We start from the raw sequence: 18,400 nt of genomic DNA on the forward strand, positions 1-18,400 counted from the left end.
CTGTTCATTCCTGAGGATGTGTGCTCTGGTTTCCAGTGTTTTGAGCAGCACCTGTGAGAGCCGGTCTATTCGCAGGTGTCTCGTGTTTTAAACCCTGTGTGTTACAGCTAGTCCCGCGTTAGTTTGTGTCCCGCTCACCACTGACTGTTCTTTCCTGAGGATGTGTGCTCTGGTTTCCAGTGTTTTTGAGCAGCACCTGTGAGAGCCGGTCTGTGTGTCGCGTGTCTCGTGTGCTCAGGGTGAAGCAGACAGTCGTGTGGCGCTGCATGTCGAGCGCTGGTGTTCAGACGAGCTGATGTGACAGCGACTCGTTCACAGCCCTGATTCAGTGTGTCAGTGAAGAGACTAATAACCTCCTGTGAACATCCCTCACAAACAGCCCTGAGTGCTGAGACACACACACACCTGCTGAGAACACACACTGCCATCGCTTCACACGTCATCATACTGAGGCTGACCTAGCTTATAAGGATTAGAATAAATTACATAAATTAAATATAAATAGCTGTAGGGTAAGAACTTAGATCCATAAGCTACAGTCTGGTGTTTGTTCATTAGATAGTTAAATTTGAAATGAAGTCTTGCATATGCAATCAAGAATTCTGTACATTTTTCGAATGTAGTTTTACATGTATGAGTTAAAATTTAGTATAATCCATGAAACGCATATTTAGTCAGAATCTCTATTAAATGATCTATATTACAGGGGTAGTTCACTTTAAAATGAAAATTAGCCCATGATTTACTCACCCTCAAGCCATCTTAGGTGTATATGACATTCTTCTTTCAGACGAATACAATCAGAGTTATATTAATAAACACCCTAACGCTTCTGAGCTTTAAAATGGCAGTGGATTGCAACCATCAGATTGAAGCTCAAAAACGTGCATCTATCCATCATAAAAGAACTTACACAAACTCATGGCTTCGCTTCAGAAGCCTTTATTAACCCCCCCGGACTCGTGTGGAGTTCTTTTATGATGGATAGATGCACGTTTTTGAGCTTCAATCTGATGGTTGCAATCCACTGCCATTTTAAAGCTCAGAAGCGTTAGGGTGTTTATTAATATAACTCTGATTGTATTCGTCTGAAAGAAGAATGTCATATACACCTAAGATGACTTGAGGGTGAGTAAATCATGGGCTAATTTTCATTTTAAAGTGAACTACTCCTTTAAAGCTATTATGTATAGATCAATAACACAGATCTAGCTAAAAAAAAGAGAACAATATAGGGGTTTATGATTTAATATAGCACAAAATAAGGCAAGAAAGACAAAGAATTAACAAACAGCATGAAAAAATATATTAAATGTGAATACATGTTGATTGTTCACAGGTCATCATCAATTTGTATGCTGTTCTGTTAAACCACAAGATCAACAAGCACTTTTCAGTGAGAAACCATCAGACAGACCAAACTTAAAATGATCATTGACTCACAGAAATAAAATTATACATATATTTCCACAAGAATATAGTACTTTCACATATTATTACACACATAAAATATTTGCATTAATAAATAAACATCTGGTCGAAAAAATGCACTAAAATGGTACAAATGGTACAAATGGTACTGGCTCATATCTTAATTACTTGTTATTTAGAGGCAAATTTCTGCAAATTCAAAATTTTAGATTATTTTTTGTAGTTAATATGAATTATTTGAATCTATTGACAGTCTTTTAAAAAAATCATTGATTTAGTAAAGATTTGTAGGACTTAGTTCTCTACAGAATGTTTTTTTTTTGCAAGAGAATTTTAGTTCATATATTAAAAATTATAAAATAAATACTAAGTAATGTCGTTAATATAAATAGCATTAAAAATACATTTACATTTATTCTCATTTAGCAAAATTCAAAGAAACAAGCAAGGAATAGAACAAAAGCAGCTTTTCCAGCGTCGGGCTGAGAGGCTGGCGGTTCTAAGAATGGAAAGAAATGATTATGGTTGTATTTCCACTTGAGATTGGTTTAGCACGAAAATGAAGCCATATCATGGAATGGGACGGTTAAGCAAAGTGAACCGTTTAGCCCGACGGTGGAAAAGCAACTAAAATTATTAATTCTAAATGAAATGCTAAACTTTGTCAAAGATGTGTAGTTGTATGCTGACAGAAAAGAGTCTTTAAAGGTCTTTAGATGTGTCTTGATCTTTATAAAAGGACTCAGTTGTCAGGTAGGGTTGAAGGTTCTGGAAAGTGATATTGTGCATCTCTGAGAAGAAACCAACCACTCACTCATGAATCTCAGGCTTCTAGAGGGGACGAACGTTTGTAAGAGTGAGTGGAGAGAAGAGGGTGGAAATTGTGAGCATGTTCTCTACGCCAGCTTTGAGTTTTGCTATACTTGATGTACTTGCTGTCTGTGGAAAGAGATAAATAGAGCTTTGTCATGCTGTAGTGAAATTCAAAGAACATTATCAAAGGATTCACATATAATTTCACACACACAGAATTCTTGTAGGTTGATCATTTTAGAGAATAAAAACATGATGGAACTGATAAAACAGCAACAGGTTCACATTCACTGCACTCTTCTTCATTGTAACACCACACACAGAAACGCATGTAAAACATTTGCACTTATGATGAGAATTATATCTCTCATTAATACTTACGATATTTTAATTCCTTCCTGCATTTGCGTTGTAAAGACAGTCCAATCAGTACAGTCAGTCCAACAATAACTAGGAGAATGACTGTAACCAGATATATGATATATGAAGCATCTGATGCAGATTCTAGAACACACAGAAAAACACACACAATACACAATGAATATTGCAGAAAAACACTTAATTAACAACAACAAAACAAAAACAAACAGAAAAACAACAACAGAAAAAAGTACATTCTCATGTGTTTGGCCCCTAAAAGAAATAAAATGTACAGGTAGAAAAATGAACCAGGTTTCTTACTGTTCCTCTTGATCTCATTCACAGTCATACTCTTCTGGATTGGCTCAGTAAAGCTCTTGTGCTCGACCACACAGGTGTACCGGTCCTCTCTCCATTCGTCTGGAAGGACATACAGGGTAACTCTCCTCTGAAAGGTCCCGTCCTCATTTGGTAGTGTGTCTCCAGATGTCAAGTTACTAGGATCGCTCAGAGCTTGTCCATTCTTCCTCCATGAAATGCTTGTGTTTCTGAAGAGAAAGCCTGTGACGTGACATGTATAATAGTCTGGGATCTTCTGCAGCAGAGACACTTTAGGAGGATCTAGAAGTAAATACAGAACAGGGAACAAAACTGAGAACAGAGAAACACATGCACTTTCTACTTATCACAGTTTAACAGTCTCTAAAGTTGACCTGCATATATTTATCAAGCTGTCTGTTAAAACGTGGTTTATCTGGATCTGCACATGCAGGAAAGATTGGTAACACTTCAGTTTAAGGTCCAATTCTGACTATTTACTACAGGGTAGTTGCTTATTAGCATGTATATTACTAATATATTGTTTGTTAGTACTTATATTAGTACATATTAATGCCTTATTCTGCATGATCATATTCTAACTTATTAACTATTAATAAGAAGTAATTGGGAGTTTATTGAGGCAAAAGTCAGTTAATAGTGAGAATTGGACCCTAAACTAAAGTTTGACCGAATAAAATAATCAACTGGTAACTCTGTACCTGTTTTCTCAGAAGTAGCTTTAGACAAATGTAAGAACTCCTTCAGCCAGTAAACACACTCATAATTGTAGTATTGTTTAAGATATTCAAGCTGTGCTGTGTCTTTATTCCACTTCATCGCTGTGGTTGTTGCCTTTGGTACAGATGCGATGTATCTGTTCTCCTTCAGGTCCAGTGAGATGAAGTCCTCTCTATCATAACCGTACTCATCAAACCCATGTGAGTCTCCAGTCTCATCATATTTACATCCATACATCCTCTGATACGTATGAACACCTGAAAGAGTGAGAGTGGAATACTGTTGTTCTTTGTTTTTTAACGTACAAGCTAATTTTTATAAATGTAGTGCAAGTAAGAGATAATGTACATATAAACCCCTTCAAAGTGATACAAGACTCCTCCTCATCACCCTGTCAGGGTTTATTTTGTGATCACAACTGGCTGGATATACACTATCCCACTTATTACACACCTACTTGCCTCACAAGTATATAATTACATAAAATATTGATTTGAGTTGAAATATTTTATTAGTGGGTGGGGCTAACAAGTTATTTTGGGGTGTTTTGCTAGTTTTGACTCTGATTGGTTGAATTTTCTGTATACAGCATCATGGGTAATGTAGTTTTCAACATAAATTCTGTTGTTAAACGATTATTTAACGCTGGCAGCTTCAGCAGAAGCAAATAGCATCGATTAACAACCTCATAGCTCACAGTCACAGTAGGTCTGTCTTTAACGGTTTAAAAGATATAGTTAAAAATAAAATAAAAATTATGAAGAAAATTGCGACTGTTGTGCTCTATATAGTGCTGCTATTGACGACGGTCATTATCGGGGAATAACAGACCTCAGAATGTCACGACTGACCAATCAGAATCAAGCATTTCAGAGAGCTGTGCAATAATGTTTTTTCTCTCACCCTGTGACTGAGTGGATGTCTCCATTAGAACATGAAAGTTGTTTTTGTAGATCTGCTGTTGTTTTTCTCTGATCTCCATGTATTCCTTCCACAGTTCTGTAGATGTAAACTCATTCATCCAGTTCTGTTTGGGAATCATCTTCTTTATGTTACTGTAATAATCGATCTGTTGATCATCCAGTGTCGTTACAGCAGAAAACTCTGGAGTTCCTGCAATCGTCTGTCCATTTATTCCAGTGTATGTGGTGTAGAAGCTGTGATACTCTGAAAAAAACATTGAACACACAATCAACATCACACACAACAACACTACAACACAAAGCTCCCAAACTGGTAAATACATATAAATACAGTGTCATAAATCAAATTACTATTTGTAACCAAGACACTTCATTCAGATTTTTTCTTTTAATTCACTATGAAATTAAAATGGATAATTCTTGGGGGGTTTTTTTATGGAATTTTGTATTTATTGTAAATGATTTATTTATCTGTGCACATTTTTATTTTATTTTATTTTATTTTATTCATGTGTCTTGTAATCTTTAATCGCCCTACATTTGTTCTTGTTCCAGAAGCCGTTTTACTTGGATATACGTCATAATAGCGAGGAAAAGATGAGCTACATTAAAATGTCCATAACTTTAGTCATTCATATAGGACTAGTGTCAGTCGTGTCTCAGTTCGTGCAGTTTAAATAGACCTGCCTGTAGGAGACAAATACACAACATCAGAAAATACTGAAACGATTTCAGTGCAGCTTCAATAAATAAATCCTGCTTTTCAGTCCACGACGGAAACAATAAGAACTAGTTCTATTATCCTGGCTATTATAAAAGATGTTTGAGAAAATATTACATATCAGATTAAAAACATCTTATTTTCTGTCAGTTCAACACACGGAAGTAGCTGAAGGCCTTGCTGACGGAGAATTCATCATTTAAATTACCTCACAAAATGAATCTCACCTGAGTAAACCAAAGGTATGTAGATGCAGAAAATAATGAACTTCTTCATTTTGGATGAACATCCATGTATCTGACACACATTTCTTTGTGTAGTCGTCGAAGAGCGCTGTAAAACTCTTTAGCCTTTGCTACATATGAATCGACAGGTAAAACTGCTTCCTGAACTGACGTCACTGCAGCTCTAGAGAAACAGTCTCAACGCGGAAGTGTAGGGAGGAACCTTTTACTCACAGGTTGTCGTAACTTGTTCAATAACTGGTATTTCCTGTTGATTCAGATGTAGCGACGGCTAAAGAGTTTTACAGCGCTTTTCGACAACTACACAAAGAATTGTGTGTCATACATGGATTTTCATCTGCAATGAAGTTCATCATCCTGTTCCTCTGTGTACCTTTGGTTTACTCAGGTGAGAATCATTTTGCTGTTTAAATTGAACGATGAGTTCTCTGTCATGCAAGGCCTTCGGGTGCTTCTGTGTGTTGAAGAGACGTAAAATCATGAGACATTTTTAATAGAACAGATTTAATTATATAAAAGTATATAAAAAGCTAAGAATTTCAGTTGGGATTAGTCTCAAATTAAATAAATATTCATTTGGATGATGACACTGTATGTTGTGTTTGATCATGTTTGGTATCTTTATGACTTTGTGTTGTTTTGTTCAATGTTTTGTTCAGAGAAACACTGGTTGAACACCACATACACTGGAATAAATGAACAGACGACTGCAGGAATCCCAGAGTTTTCTGCTGTAACGACACTGGATGATCAACAGATCGATTATTATGACAGTAACATAAAGAAGATGATTCCCAAACAGAACTGGATGAAGAACATTACATCTGAAGGACAGTGGAAGGACTACATGGAGATCAGAGAAAAACTACTGTACATTTACAAAAACAACATTTATGTTCTAAAGAATACATTCACTCAGTCACAGGGTGAGTTAAAATACTTTTTACTAAAAATTTTAAATGTGAAAAAGTACATTGTGCATTAAACAAAAAGATGTTTATTTTTTTCTCTCCCCCACCCTGTTTTCTTCTTCAGGTCTTCATACGTATCAGAGGATGTATGGCTGTGAATGGAATGATAGGACTGGAGACTCACATGGGTTTGATCAGTACGGTTATGATGGAGAGGACTTCATCTCACTGGACCTGAAGGAGAACAGATACATCACACCTGTACCACAGGCCTCTCCTACAGTGATGAAGTGGAATAATAACAGAGCACAGCTTGAATTTCTGAAACAATACTATGATTATGAGTGTGTTTACTGGCTGAAGGAGTTCTTGACGTTAAGGAAAGCAGATTTAGAGAGAAGAGGTACGTTGTTCAGACATTCACTGTTCAACAAATGGATTTTTTATTGTAATATTTTATTATATAACTATGTATTATTATAATAAGTCATTAATGTATATTTCTTTTCTCCTGCATTGCTTCATTATATATAAAATATAAAACCTTAGCACAAATAAGTTAATATTTGGATAAATGTAACTGATCTGATCTGAAGTATTAAATATATTTTTCTCACAATTTTCTCAATCTTTTTCAGCTCCTGAAGTGTCTCTGTTACAGAAGAATCCCTCTTCTCCAGTAGTGTGTCATGCCACAGGTTTCTACCCATCAGGATTGAGCATTACCTGGTTAAGAAATGGAGTGAATCACTATAAGGATGTGAAGCATGGAGATCTACTGCCAAATGAGGACGGGACCTTCCAGATGAACCATACCCTCAATATTTCTTCAGATGAATGGGAGAAGAACAATTACACTTGTGAGGTGGAGCACCAGGGAAAAAACATCCAGAAGATTCTGATTAAATCTGAGATCAAGAGCAACTACAGTAAGTTGTTAATAGTGCGGTAGAGTGTTTATGGTACTTACTATAAAGTCCTATCCTTATCACATCATTTGATCTATATGGAGGGACAGAAAGCTCTCAGATTTCATTAAAAATATCTTCATTTGTGTTTCAAAGATGAACGAACGAAAGTCTTTCAGGTTTGGAACGACATGAGGGCGAGTAAATGATGACAGCAATGTCCATTTTGACTGAACTAACTCTTTAAGATCACATTGGGCATATCTATCAAATATATCTTTTTAAAATCAAAATCATTAAAGTTGAAAGGCAAGGCAAGTTTATTTATATAGCACATTTCATACACAATGGCAATTCAAAGTGCTTTACATAGAAGAAATTAAAATAATAAAAAGAAATAAGAATAATTAAAACAATTAACAATTTAGAAAAATAAAATACAGTACAGTACAAACAGTCGGACGAACAGTGGCACAGTGCTCATTCAGTAAATGCACAGCTAAACAAAAGTGTTTTGAGTCTGGATTTGAAAGTGACTGTAGGAGCACATCTGATCTCCTCTGGAAGCTGTTCCAGCATAATAGCTAAAAGAGGACTCGCCATGCTTAGAGTGAACCCTTGGTATTTCTAGCTGATATGATCCTAGTGATCTGAGTGATCTGTTGGGTTTATATTCAGTGAGCATATCTGCAATGTATTGAGGTCCTAGGCCATTGAATGATTTATATACCAGTAATAATACTTTAAAATCAATCCTAAATTTAACTGGGAGCCAGTGTAAAGACCTGAGGACTGGTGTGATGTGTTCATATTTTCTGGTTCTGCTCAGAATCCTGGCGGCAGCGTTCTGTATGAGCTGCAACTGTCTTATGGTCTTTTTGGGAAGGCCAGTGAGGAGTCCATTACAATAATCCACCCTGCTGGTGATGAAAGCATGCACAAGTTTCTCTAAGTCTTGTCTGGAAACAAAGCATCTAATTCTTGCAATATTTTTCAGATGATAGTATGCTGATTTAGTTATTGCTTTGACATGACTACTGAAACTAAGGTCTGACTCTAGTGTCACACCAAGATTTCTGACTTGATGTTTAGTTGTTTGACCCCTAGAGTGAAGGTATGCGTTCACCTTGAGAACTTCATCTTTGTTTCCAAACGCAATGACTTCAGTTTTGTCTTTGTTTAACTGAAGAAAGTTTTGACACATCCAACTGTTGACTTCATCAATGCATTGGCAGAGGGAGTCAATGGGGCTGTAATCGTTAGGCGATAGGGCTAAGTAGAGCTGTGTGTCGTCTGCATAGCTATGGTAAGCAATTTGGTTCTTTCTCATTATTTGGCTCAGTGGGAGCATATACAGGTTGAACAGGAGTGGCGTAAGAATTGAGCCTTGAGGGACTCCGCATGTCATGGATGTCCACTCAGACTTATGATCTCCTATACTCACATAATAACCTCTCCCATCTAAGTATGACCTGAACCATTTTAGGACTATCCCAGAAAGCCCCACCCAGTTTTCCAGCCTGTCAAGAAGTATGTTATGATCGACAGTGTCAAATGCAGCACTGAGGTCGAGTAGTACCAGCACCGATAATTTGCCTGAATCAGTATTTAGGGTTATTTCACCTGAAAATGATCATTCTGTCATTATTTACTCGCCCTGATATTATTCAAACCTGTGCGACTCTCTTCTGCAGAACATAAAGACGACATACAGCAATATGTCTGATAATTCATAGAATGAATGTGACTGGGGAAAGAGTTTGTCAAGACAAGAAAACAACATAAGTATTATGAAATGGGAGTCTTTATGACTTGTGGGCTGTATATAAAGTCTTCTGAAGTCATGATAGCTTTGTTTGTTTGTTTATTCATTTAAATGTAAGTCTGTATTCATCTCAGTGCACTATGCACACAGGTTTATTCTCATGTGTGTTAATAAGGCACCAGATTTGACTGAGTTTTGGGCTGTTCCTCAAACAAAGCCTTTACATGCCTTCAGAAGATTCTTGCAGGTTTATTTCAGGTTTTAGTTCAGTTTTAATTCTTTTACCAGTTAGCAATTGTAGTGCTTTAACTTGCCAAGGCAACATTTGTAATTTACATTTAGTTTGTTTTTCATCAAATATTTATATTTGATTTGATTTCATATTTATTTCAATTAACAATTTTGTTAATGATATTAATCCTGGACATTAATTGTTATTAGTAATGATTATTATTTCATCAGTTAGTTGTTTAAGCCTTGTATTACTGTTTATGTATATTATTGTATAATTTTTTTTACAAGTGTTTTTTTTTTTTTTTTTGAAGGACCTACAAATGCAAACTGGCTTATTACGCTGGTGTGTGTGATAGGAGTCGTCGTCATAGTCCTGGTTATTTGTGCTGTATTCTATATTAAGTTCAAAGTAAGTATATGTTTTACAAGTCTTTTTTCAGCTCTTGAAGTTCTCATTTAAGTGTTTTCATCAGTTTTAGGATGATGGGAATGTCCTCTGCTATCATACACGCATTCAAAAGTTTGCATTTACACAGACATTTTAATGTGTTTGATAGAAATTCCACCAAGGTGGAAATAAACAAAGCTAATGCTTCACTAATATTGAATATCACTATTGTTAATTCTAATTCTTATTGTTAATTCACATGTCACTTGGGCATTTGATGCAACTGACAACAATTATGAAGAGCTCCATTTAAGTTTTGAAAGCTATATTTACTAAAGCAGTCAAAGTCAAATGTTTATCTTTATACAACATTTCAGAGAAAGAGATTGTTTGTAGAATTTGCTGTTCAATTCCAGTGTTCCAAAAGAAAATTGGGATTTGGAACTGGTCACATGCTGTTTCAGTGGTCATACAAATCGTGTAATTAAAAATATCCTAATTTAATTAATCATTACTTTGTAGAAACCAGAGCATGAGCATAAGTCGTTACCCAGTGAAAGCGAAGAGGACTCCGCTGACAAAGCTCTTTGAAGAGTTTCCTCCAGTCGTCTGCACTCTCTCCAGATTTCAGTCCGTTTGGGAATCTTCAGGTGGGAGAACAGATGATTTCCATAGTGCTTGTGTGACCAAAACACGTTTCAGTGTTGAATAATATTCATAAGTATGGACGCCATGGAAATGTTTTCCCAAACAAGATATGACATGACCAATCAAAAGAAAAAGAACATATGTGTGGCATTGAGTCTGATGATCACTGATATGATATGCAAGATGGCGCTGATGTCTGCGGCATGCCGTCTGCGGTCCTCCCTGTTGTTATCTCTTGCACTTACTATGTTTTTATATATGTCTCATTTAGTTTTATATTGTAACGCTATATTGGTCTATGACCGTTTATTACTTTTAAACATTCGTAGTACGGTCACTGCCTTGCCTAACGAAAGGTGCGATGTTTGTGGACCGCGCTTCGGGCTTCCACCTTGTCCATCTCTCCCCCCTGCATACCTGTGCCGGTTCCAAGTCGATCTACCTCGCCGGAGACGCCGGAGAAGGTGCGGCAAGCGCGGCGGTATCGCCGTACGACTCAGATCGGCCCTGCTACGGACTTGTGATCCGCAACACGCCTCTCTTCGATGGGGATCTGAGTCTGCTCACCAATTCACCGCTGGCCAGCGTTCCTTGGATGGCCCTTTTCGATGGCTGCGCCCTATTCTCCCAGGATTCCTCTCTGCACCTGCTTGGATTTTCAATCATCCTCGCCGCGGTGGAGCAAATCTTTACAACCTTCGTCTGCTGTGCCAAGAAACACAGCCAGCGACTGTTTCATCGCGGTTGAAGTTTGCTCTCATTAATGCCCGGTCTCTGGTAAACAAAACTTTAATTTTAAATGACTTTTTTACCTCTCAAGAGCTGGATTTTCTGTGTGTCACTGAGACTTGGACAAAGCCTGGCGAGTTATTTCCATTTTCGGAAATGGTGCCTCGCGGCTGTCACTTTTTAAACTCCCCGCGTTTGTCTGGCCGCAACACTCTTCACTGTCGACGTCTGCCTATTGGCTCATACCACAGTTTTGAGGTGCAACTCTTACAACTAGTCTTAGTTAACCCCATTGCTATAGCGTCCTCCTCAGCAAAATAAGGACTTTTTAAGTGAACTTGCTGCACTAATGGGTGATTTAGTCACCAGGCATGACAAAATATTGCTGCTGGGTGATTTCAACATTCAAGTCAAGTCAAGTCAAGTCATTTTCATTTATATAGCGCTTTTAACAATGTAGATTGTTTCAAAGCAGCTTTACAGAGATAAGCGTATAATTTAAGGTAACAGAGATTGTTTTGGCTTTATAGCGGTTCTTTAATAAAGTTATTTTCCAGCTAAAGTTAGCTTTGATTGATTCGGTCGCAATGATCATTTGTCATTAAATTAAGGGCCGCTAAGACGACACCATTCTCTCTACACAAACTTTAAACGCGAACCTGTGAGAAACGCTGATGGCGTTCACATGCGCATTAAGAATTGGTTCTATAGTTATGTGCATTTGAATATATGTACGCAGGTTTGGAATTCCCTACAAACCAAGCCTAAACAAAGTACTGGTGTTTCCTTATAATTTTGATACAGAATTTTATTTTATTTTGTCGCTTTGGGGTAGGAACGCGAATTGAGTTTCCCGACGACGCTTTATCTGTAGAGTGGTAAAGGGATCCTCCATAGGGAGAGACTAGTTGGCACTTCAGCACTGAGTTGTCATCGGGTCCAGGCGAAGGTCCTTCGTCAGATCTGGATACGGCCTGGATACGGCAGGCTGCGGGAAAACCTCGGGATAAACACAGACACTAAAATTAGCGTAGATGCCATTCTTCTCATGATGTAACGAGTACATCAGGATTTATGGGAAGTGTTCCCGGTTCCGGCTGACCTAATCTATGCAGCCTAACATTGAATTATAGAAGTCTATAATGTATTATGTGAAAGCTAGGTCAAAGAGATGTGTTTTTAGTCTAGCTTTGAACTGACAGAGTGTGTCTGCTTCCCGGACAATGGTAGGAAGACTGTTCCAGAGTTTTGGTGCTAAATAGGAGAAGGATCTACCGCCAGCAGTCGATTTTGATATTCGGCCGGAATTTTGAGATTGCAATAGACGTGAAGGACTATAATGCGTTAAGAGCTCGCTCAAGTACTGTGGAGCTAAACCATTCAGTGCTTTGTAAGTAATCAGCAATATTTTAAAATGTATGCAATGTTTAATAGGCAGCCAGTGCAGTGTTGACAGAACTGGGCTAACATGGTCGTACTTCCTGGTTCTGGTAAGAACTCGAGCTGCTGCGTTTTGAACCAGCTGTAGTTTGTTTATTAACAGTCTTAAAGTTGCTGTGGTGATGCCATATCTTAAAACTCGGATCCTTCCTCTCTCTCTAACTTCCGTCCTATTTCTAATTTACCTTTTATTTTGAAGATCCTTGAGAGAGTTGCACTGACTCAATTACAATCATACTTGTCTGTAAATTCTCTCCACGAAACGTTTCAATCTGGTTTTAAAGCTTTACACAGTACTGAATCTGCCCTATTAAGAGTTTCAAGCGATATTTTCACAGAAACTGATTCTGGGAAATCAATGGCTTTAGTTTTATTAGATTTGAGTGCTGCATTTGATTTAGTTGACCATGAGATCCTGTTGAGACTTATGGAGATATCTGTGGGCTTTCGAGGCATAGTCTTACAGTGGTTCCGTTCTTATCTGACCAACAGATGTTTTAGTGTTCGTATTGGTCATCAGTCCTCCTCTAGTGTACCTCTAAACTGTGGAGTCCCACAGGGATCAATCCTCGGGCCGGTATTGTTTACCCTGTATATGCTACCTCTGGCTTCCATTTTTAATAAATACGGAGTATCCTTTCATTTATATGCTGATGATACTCAGATCTATTTTCCTTTAAAACATAACGATAAAAATGGTTTACAACTCCTGCTGGCCTGTTTAAATGACCTTAAGCTTTGGCTTTCAAGTAATTTTCAAAATAAAATTTTCTAAATTTTTATTTTCTAAACGAAAATAAAACTGAAATAATTATATTTTGGGCCCAAGGAAAACTGTGTGCTTGATGTTGACCGTGGTTCTCTTGCCCCATATGAAACTCAATGTGCTAGAAATCTGGGCTTTCTGTTTGATCACAACCTAAAATTTGAGAAACAGATCAGTACTGTTGTAAAATCATGCTTTTTTCACCTTCGTCAACTCTCTAAAGTGAAACCTTTTTTAACTCAGAGTAATTTCCAAACAGTGATTCATGCTTTTGTAACATCTCGACTAGATTACTGTAATTCACTTTATTTTGGTGTCTCTCAGTCTTCCCTCTCCCGTCTACAGCTAGTGCAAAAAGCAGCTGCTAGACTCCTCACTGGGACCCGCAAGTATGAGTCGATCACTCCTATTCTATCCAAACTGCACTGGCTACCTGTAAAATTTAGAATTGATTTTAAAACTGTATTATTTGTTTATAAATCCCTGAACAAATTGGCCCCTCAGTACCTGACCGATCTACCTTGTCTGTACACTCCTTCTCGAACTCTGAGATCCAGTGATCACTGTCTACTCATTGTGCCTAGATCCAGACTTAAAAAACGAGGCGATCATGCTTTTGCGACTGCAGGCCCAAAACTTTAGAACAGTCTACCTCTCTACATTAAATTAGCTACCTCTGTTTCCACCTTCAAATCTTCTTTAAAGACTTATTTATTTTCTTTGACTTTTAATACTTCTTGACTCAGATACGATTATTGCTTATTTATTGTTTTGTGCTACCTTATTGGTTGTTTTATTATTATTTTTTATTATTATTATTTTTCCCCTTCTGTTCTGTACAGCACTTTGGTCAGCCTTGGTTGTTTTTAAATGTGCTTTATAAATAAATATTGTATCATTGTATTGTATAAAAACATCAATGTATACTGTAAGTGTCAATGCAAATCAGCTAAAGAACATCCAGAGACTGTCTGGATATGAAACTTCTGTTAAAGGGATGGTTCGCAGTAAATTCAACCTAGGGTCTTTTGCACCATGACCTCGAGCCAAACACACCCCCAGAAGACTTTTTTCCCTTGGTTGAACATTATTAAAGTTAGAGCTTATTTACAGAAATCAGCCGGATGGCTTAGTGCAGGCGCTAATGGATCCAAGGATGTATCTCATAAGTTACTCCACTAATAATGCCCGGAATGGTACCAAATTTCTACAGTAGTACAAATAGGTTCTGTACTCATAAAACGAGGCATTGGAAAGTTTGTAAGTACATCAGGAGTTTATTTGGCTAATGCTACCGCTAACCCCGGACGTCGACGTCACTTCAGTGGTTTGGGAAAAGCCCGTAAAAGTCCTGGCAGAAAGCGATGCATAAGGATGTAGTGTAATGACGTCCAGTTCCAGGAATGCACTAATATTTTGTTGGTAGTACCAGTTTGCAACAATTATTAGTTAACACTAAGTTGTCAACACTTCAGAAAAAAAAATGATTAAAAATGCATCGCTTTCTGACAGGACTTTTGCTTTTCCCAAACCACAGAAGTGACGTCGACATCCTTGGATCCATTAGCGCCTGCACTAAGCCATCCGACTGATATCTCTAAATAAGCTCTAACTTTAATAATGTTCGACCGAGGGGAAAAAGGCTTCTGGGGGGTGTTTGGCTCGAGGTCATGGTGCAAAGGACCCTAGGTTGATTTTACTCCAAACCATACCTTTAATATCAGGTGTAATGGGTGCCTTAGATGTACTCATGTGTGTGATTTTGTCTTTCACCACTCACGTTTGTATATATTTTAAATGAAAATTTCACTTTTTTGTAAATATACAATTTATTTTCTAGTTGTAAGTATAGCTTTTGTGAGTTCCAAATGGAAAAAAATAAACACTGAAATATTTAAGAACATGTTCTGGGGCTCGTTCTTCGTACGTTGCTTATTACATCCGAGATCAAATGACACATCCAAGATGATATCATCGTGCTAATCATGATCCGGCTAATTGGGTTCTTCGAACTCACCTGTTGTTTATGATTAGTATCGCTGGATTGAGTTATCTGAGATAATTGCGCGTTCATGCGCTGGCTTAAAAGGGGATATGTATCGATAGTAGAAACATTGATCAGCAACGCTGCTATTGGCTGTTCAGCGTGGCCAAAGAGCGCGCTCAGTTTTTCTCCTCAGCAGAGCAAGAACTAAAAGTTTATTCGGAATTTTAATGTTTAATCAAAACGCCAGAGAACACCTCAAAGTCTGCAAAAGCCAGGAGAGAGGGCTGGCAAAAAGTAGTAGACAATTTAAATCCGTTAGAAGTGGCCATGTTAGATGTTTTTATTACTTAATATCACCTATATTTTTGTATTTTAATAATTGCATAATTACTTTGTTCATTGTAATGTCAGAGTCACCACACTAGAACACGGGAACAAATAAAAGTGAAGTACAAAAATATTCTACATAATGGTAATTTTTAGTTATAGTATAGTCTCTTTTATAAAAGGCACTGTTAAATAAATGGTTGTCTGTTTATAAAAGCAACCAAGAAAAAGGCTGAGAAAAAATATCTTAGTAGCCTACACTGTAAAATAATTTTTGCTGCATTAAATTAAGGCCGTATAGTCATTTCAACTGTTAAATCTTGAGTATGAATTGCTTTGACTTGTGAAAGTGAAAACTGATAAACTTATGTTAATGTAAAAATATGAGTTATTGATCACATTTTTCCCCAGTGTAGTTCATTGTAATGACATTGTGTTTTCCTCTTTTGTGCACTTTTACAAAATACACCAACACTTGTATCTGTTCCCAAGAAAGTGGTGGCTGAAATATGTGCAGTAAGTGGACATTTTCTAACTTTCCAAAGGAAAGAAAGTATAAGACTTTGTAATGTCTATTTGTTTCCATTGCACTGGACAGTGAATAAACCCTCTCAGATAACTGTCATATGGAGGAACTAGCCTACCTGCAAGTGCATAAATAACTTTACTTAATTTATACTTGTATGCTTTATGGCTGCAATATAAGTTGCAGGATTCCACATCTACAGAAAGGCCTACAGAAGAGTCTGCACAGACAGAGGAGACATAGGCCTACAGGTGGGCAGTGTATAGCCAACTTTTCCTTTTTATTTGTTGAATGAGGCATGTGTCTAATATCTCTTGTTGCAGGCACTTGACCACTGGCTTTTCTTTACAAAGAACAATTGAAATAAAACTCAAGGAACTAAGCATAGGCTATTTGTCTTTTATTAAACATTTAATGAAAAGTGTTTTTTTGGCAGTGTTGTGTAATATGGCACATGCAACAATGTCACAGGCCCTGTCAGGTGTGCAACCCTCAGACTTCTTCAGACACTGAAATCCTCCCTTTAGCCAAAGTTCATTTCATTGTGTGCCCTTGTCCTGGCTAGAGCTGCATTGTAACTGGTTTGGGTCAGGGAATGGGGTCATAAAACACCTGTCTGCAGGCAGGAACATGTCATAATCACCTATGAAAAAATGCAGTTCTGTTAGGATCAGCATAAGTGTATGTAATACAGTGAGCTTGATATTTAATTGTGGAACTTTCCTTACCACTTTTAAATAATGTGCATAAATGTGAATTTCTGAAAATTCTTAAGTCATGCACAGATCCTGGCCATTTTACTTTCACATTTGTGATATGGAAGATTTGTCAACTGCCTTTTTTATTTGATATAATATTATTAATCTGGAATATTAAGATTAAGAATCACAATAGTAACTGGGCTGCACATTTACATTGTGAACCCCCTTTCTGTTCACATAATCCCCTTCATTGAGGCCTTGATGGCAGTATATGGCCTATAAACCTGAGTGACATATACTGTAATCAGCATGGTCATGATTGCATGATCTTCATAAAAAAATATGATAGCCTAATAATAAAAAAAAAAAATAAAAAAAACTGCTTAAAAAAACTGCTTTACAACATTGGGTCTTAAGTGGCTTGGAAATGCCACAAAAAAACATAAAACTCAAAATCTCAGAAAGTGCACTATCGCGCTGCGCTGGACTTCCCGTATCAGCTCCGCTTGTAAAGCCGCGATCTAATCCTGTTTACATGAAATAAGCTGCTCCCGAGCAGGTTTAAGTTTGCGCACCTGTTGCTATGACAGCAAGTCCAGGATGAGCTTCGAAGAACCAAACAATCCAAGATCATGCCAAATCGTCAACAATCAAATCCAGCTAACTGAGTTAGCGACGTACGAAGAACGGGCCCCAGTTCTCCTTTTTTTCAACAAAGTTGTTAATTGTGTGCGTTTATAAAAGTACAGTAGGCCAATGTGTTCAGTGTGCAAGTTCTTTGTTATTAAGTCTTCTCTTTTGACAGATGCTTTTGTCCACACCAATAAATATGGTATGTCTTCAGTTCCCACAATGCACCATGGCATAAATATATTATGAATATTACTGTTTATAGGTTTATACTGTCATTTATACTTGGTTTATACTTATTAATACCAGTCCTGAGCCTTTTCCATGCACTTAAAGTTTTTAGTTGATAATGTCAGATAAATTGTTGCATTTGCCTTTTATCCTGAAGACTTTTAAACATCAAACTGGGACTGACAAGAGGGTATGTATGATGACAGTTTTAATTTCTGTCTGCACTGTACCTTTAAATATGTCATTTGAAGCCCGAGTCTGAGCAGTAGTGATCGTGAGGTGGAGCGTAACGGTGCTGATCCACTTGTCCGTGCGACACTTCTGTCGCGCCACGCTCCACTATATTCCTATGGGTGACGTCAAGCGACCTTGTCGCACCCGCAAAGCATTCCGGGAAGGCGGCGCTTCATTTGAAAAAATGCTGCGCGTCAAAAAGCTGGCCGATGCCCATCTTTATGCAAATGAAGTCCGTTAAACGCGACGCGTCTATCCAATAGAAGTAGAGCATATGGAGACGGAGGGAAGTCTCTCGCAGGTCGTCTGTTCTAATACGCTACATTTCCCGCTCGGTCAAAACCACGCCCATAGCGGTTAACGCCCATCAACGTACCAATGTGGGGAGGGTTCGCGACACCACGCAACAGTCGTGTCGGTCAA

The 18,400-nt window shown here is 37.6% G+C and overlaps 2 protein-coding genes and 1 long non-coding RNA gene across 3 annotated transcripts; 1 reads left to right on the top strand and 2 right to left on the bottom strand.

Moving 5' to 3' along the window:
* On the bottom strand, positions 1 to 277 carry LOC311084609. Its single transcript, XR_014606557.1, has 2 exons — positions 197 to 277; positions 1 to 51 (listed from the first exon to the last, which is right to left on the bottom strand). It is a non-coding gene; the product is annotated as an uncharacterized lncRNA (long non-coding RNA).
* Positions 278 to 1,233: 956 nt separating this feature from the next.
* LOC311084720 (major histocompatibility complex class I-related gene protein-like) lies at positions 1,234 to 5,700 on the bottom strand. Its single transcript, XM_084116946.1, has 6 exons — positions 5,535 to 5,700; positions 4,567 to 4,830; positions 3,645 to 3,920; positions 2,926 to 3,225; positions 2,626 to 2,748; positions 1,234 to 2,370 (listed from the first exon to the last, which is right to left on the bottom strand). Exons 1-6 carry the CDS (start codon positions 5,581 to 5,583, stop codon positions 2,255 to 2,257), a joined length of 1,128 nt encoding a protein of 375 aa, XP_083973072.1. The 5' UTR covers positions 5,584 to 5,700; the 3' UTR covers positions 1,234 to 2,254.
* A 59-nt stretch (positions 5,701 to 5,759) lies between these two features.
* On the top strand, positions 5,760 to 10,530 carry LOC311085603 (major histocompatibility complex class I-related gene protein-like). The gene is made up of 6 exons (XM_084118140.1): positions 5,760 to 5,940; positions 6,212 to 6,478; positions 6,588 to 6,866; positions 7,102 to 7,392; positions 9,682 to 9,779; positions 10,281 to 10,530. Exons 1-6 carry the CDS (start codon positions 5,895 to 5,897, stop codon positions 10,347 to 10,349), a joined length of 1,050 nt encoding a protein of 349 aa, XP_083974266.1. The 5' UTR covers positions 5,760 to 5,894; the 3' UTR covers positions 10,350 to 10,530.
* Positions 10,531 to 18,400: the final 7,870 nt, after the last annotated feature.

The sequence above is a fragment of the Abramis brama genome (genome assembly GCF_963993115.1).
Source record: "Abramis brama genome assembly, chromosome: 6".
In the NCBI taxonomy this organism is placed as follows: Eukaryota; Metazoa; Chordata; class Actinopteri; order Cypriniformes; family Leuciscidae; genus Abramis; species Abramis brama.

Excerpts from the sequence above, each read along its gene's own strand:
- LOC311084720 (XM_084116946.1), bottom strand. The coding sequence starts at position 5,583 with ATGAAGAAGTTCATTATTTTCTGCATCTACATACCTTTGGTTTACTCA. Across the intron at positions 4,831-5,534 it reads CATACCTTTGGTTTACTCAG|AGTATCACAGCTTCTACACC; the intron begins GTGAGATTCATT and ends TGTTTTTTTCAG. Across the intron at positions 2,749-2,925 it reads GAATGAGATCAAGAGGAACA|AATCTGCATCAGATGCTTCA; the intron begins GTAAGAAACCTG and ends TGTGTGTTCTAG.
- LOC311085603 (XM_084118140.1), top strand. The coding sequence starts at position 5,895 with ATGAAGTTCATCATCCTGTTCCTCTGTGTACCTTTGGTTTACTCAG. Across the intron at positions 5,941-6,211 it reads TGTACCTTTGGTTTACTCAG|AGAAACACTGGTTGAACACC; the intron begins GTGAGAATCATT and ends TGTTTTGTTCAG. Across the intron at positions 9,780-10,280 it reads TATTCTATATTAAGTTCAAA|AAACCAGAGCATGAGCATAA; the intron begins GTAAGTATATGT and ends ATTACTTTGTAG.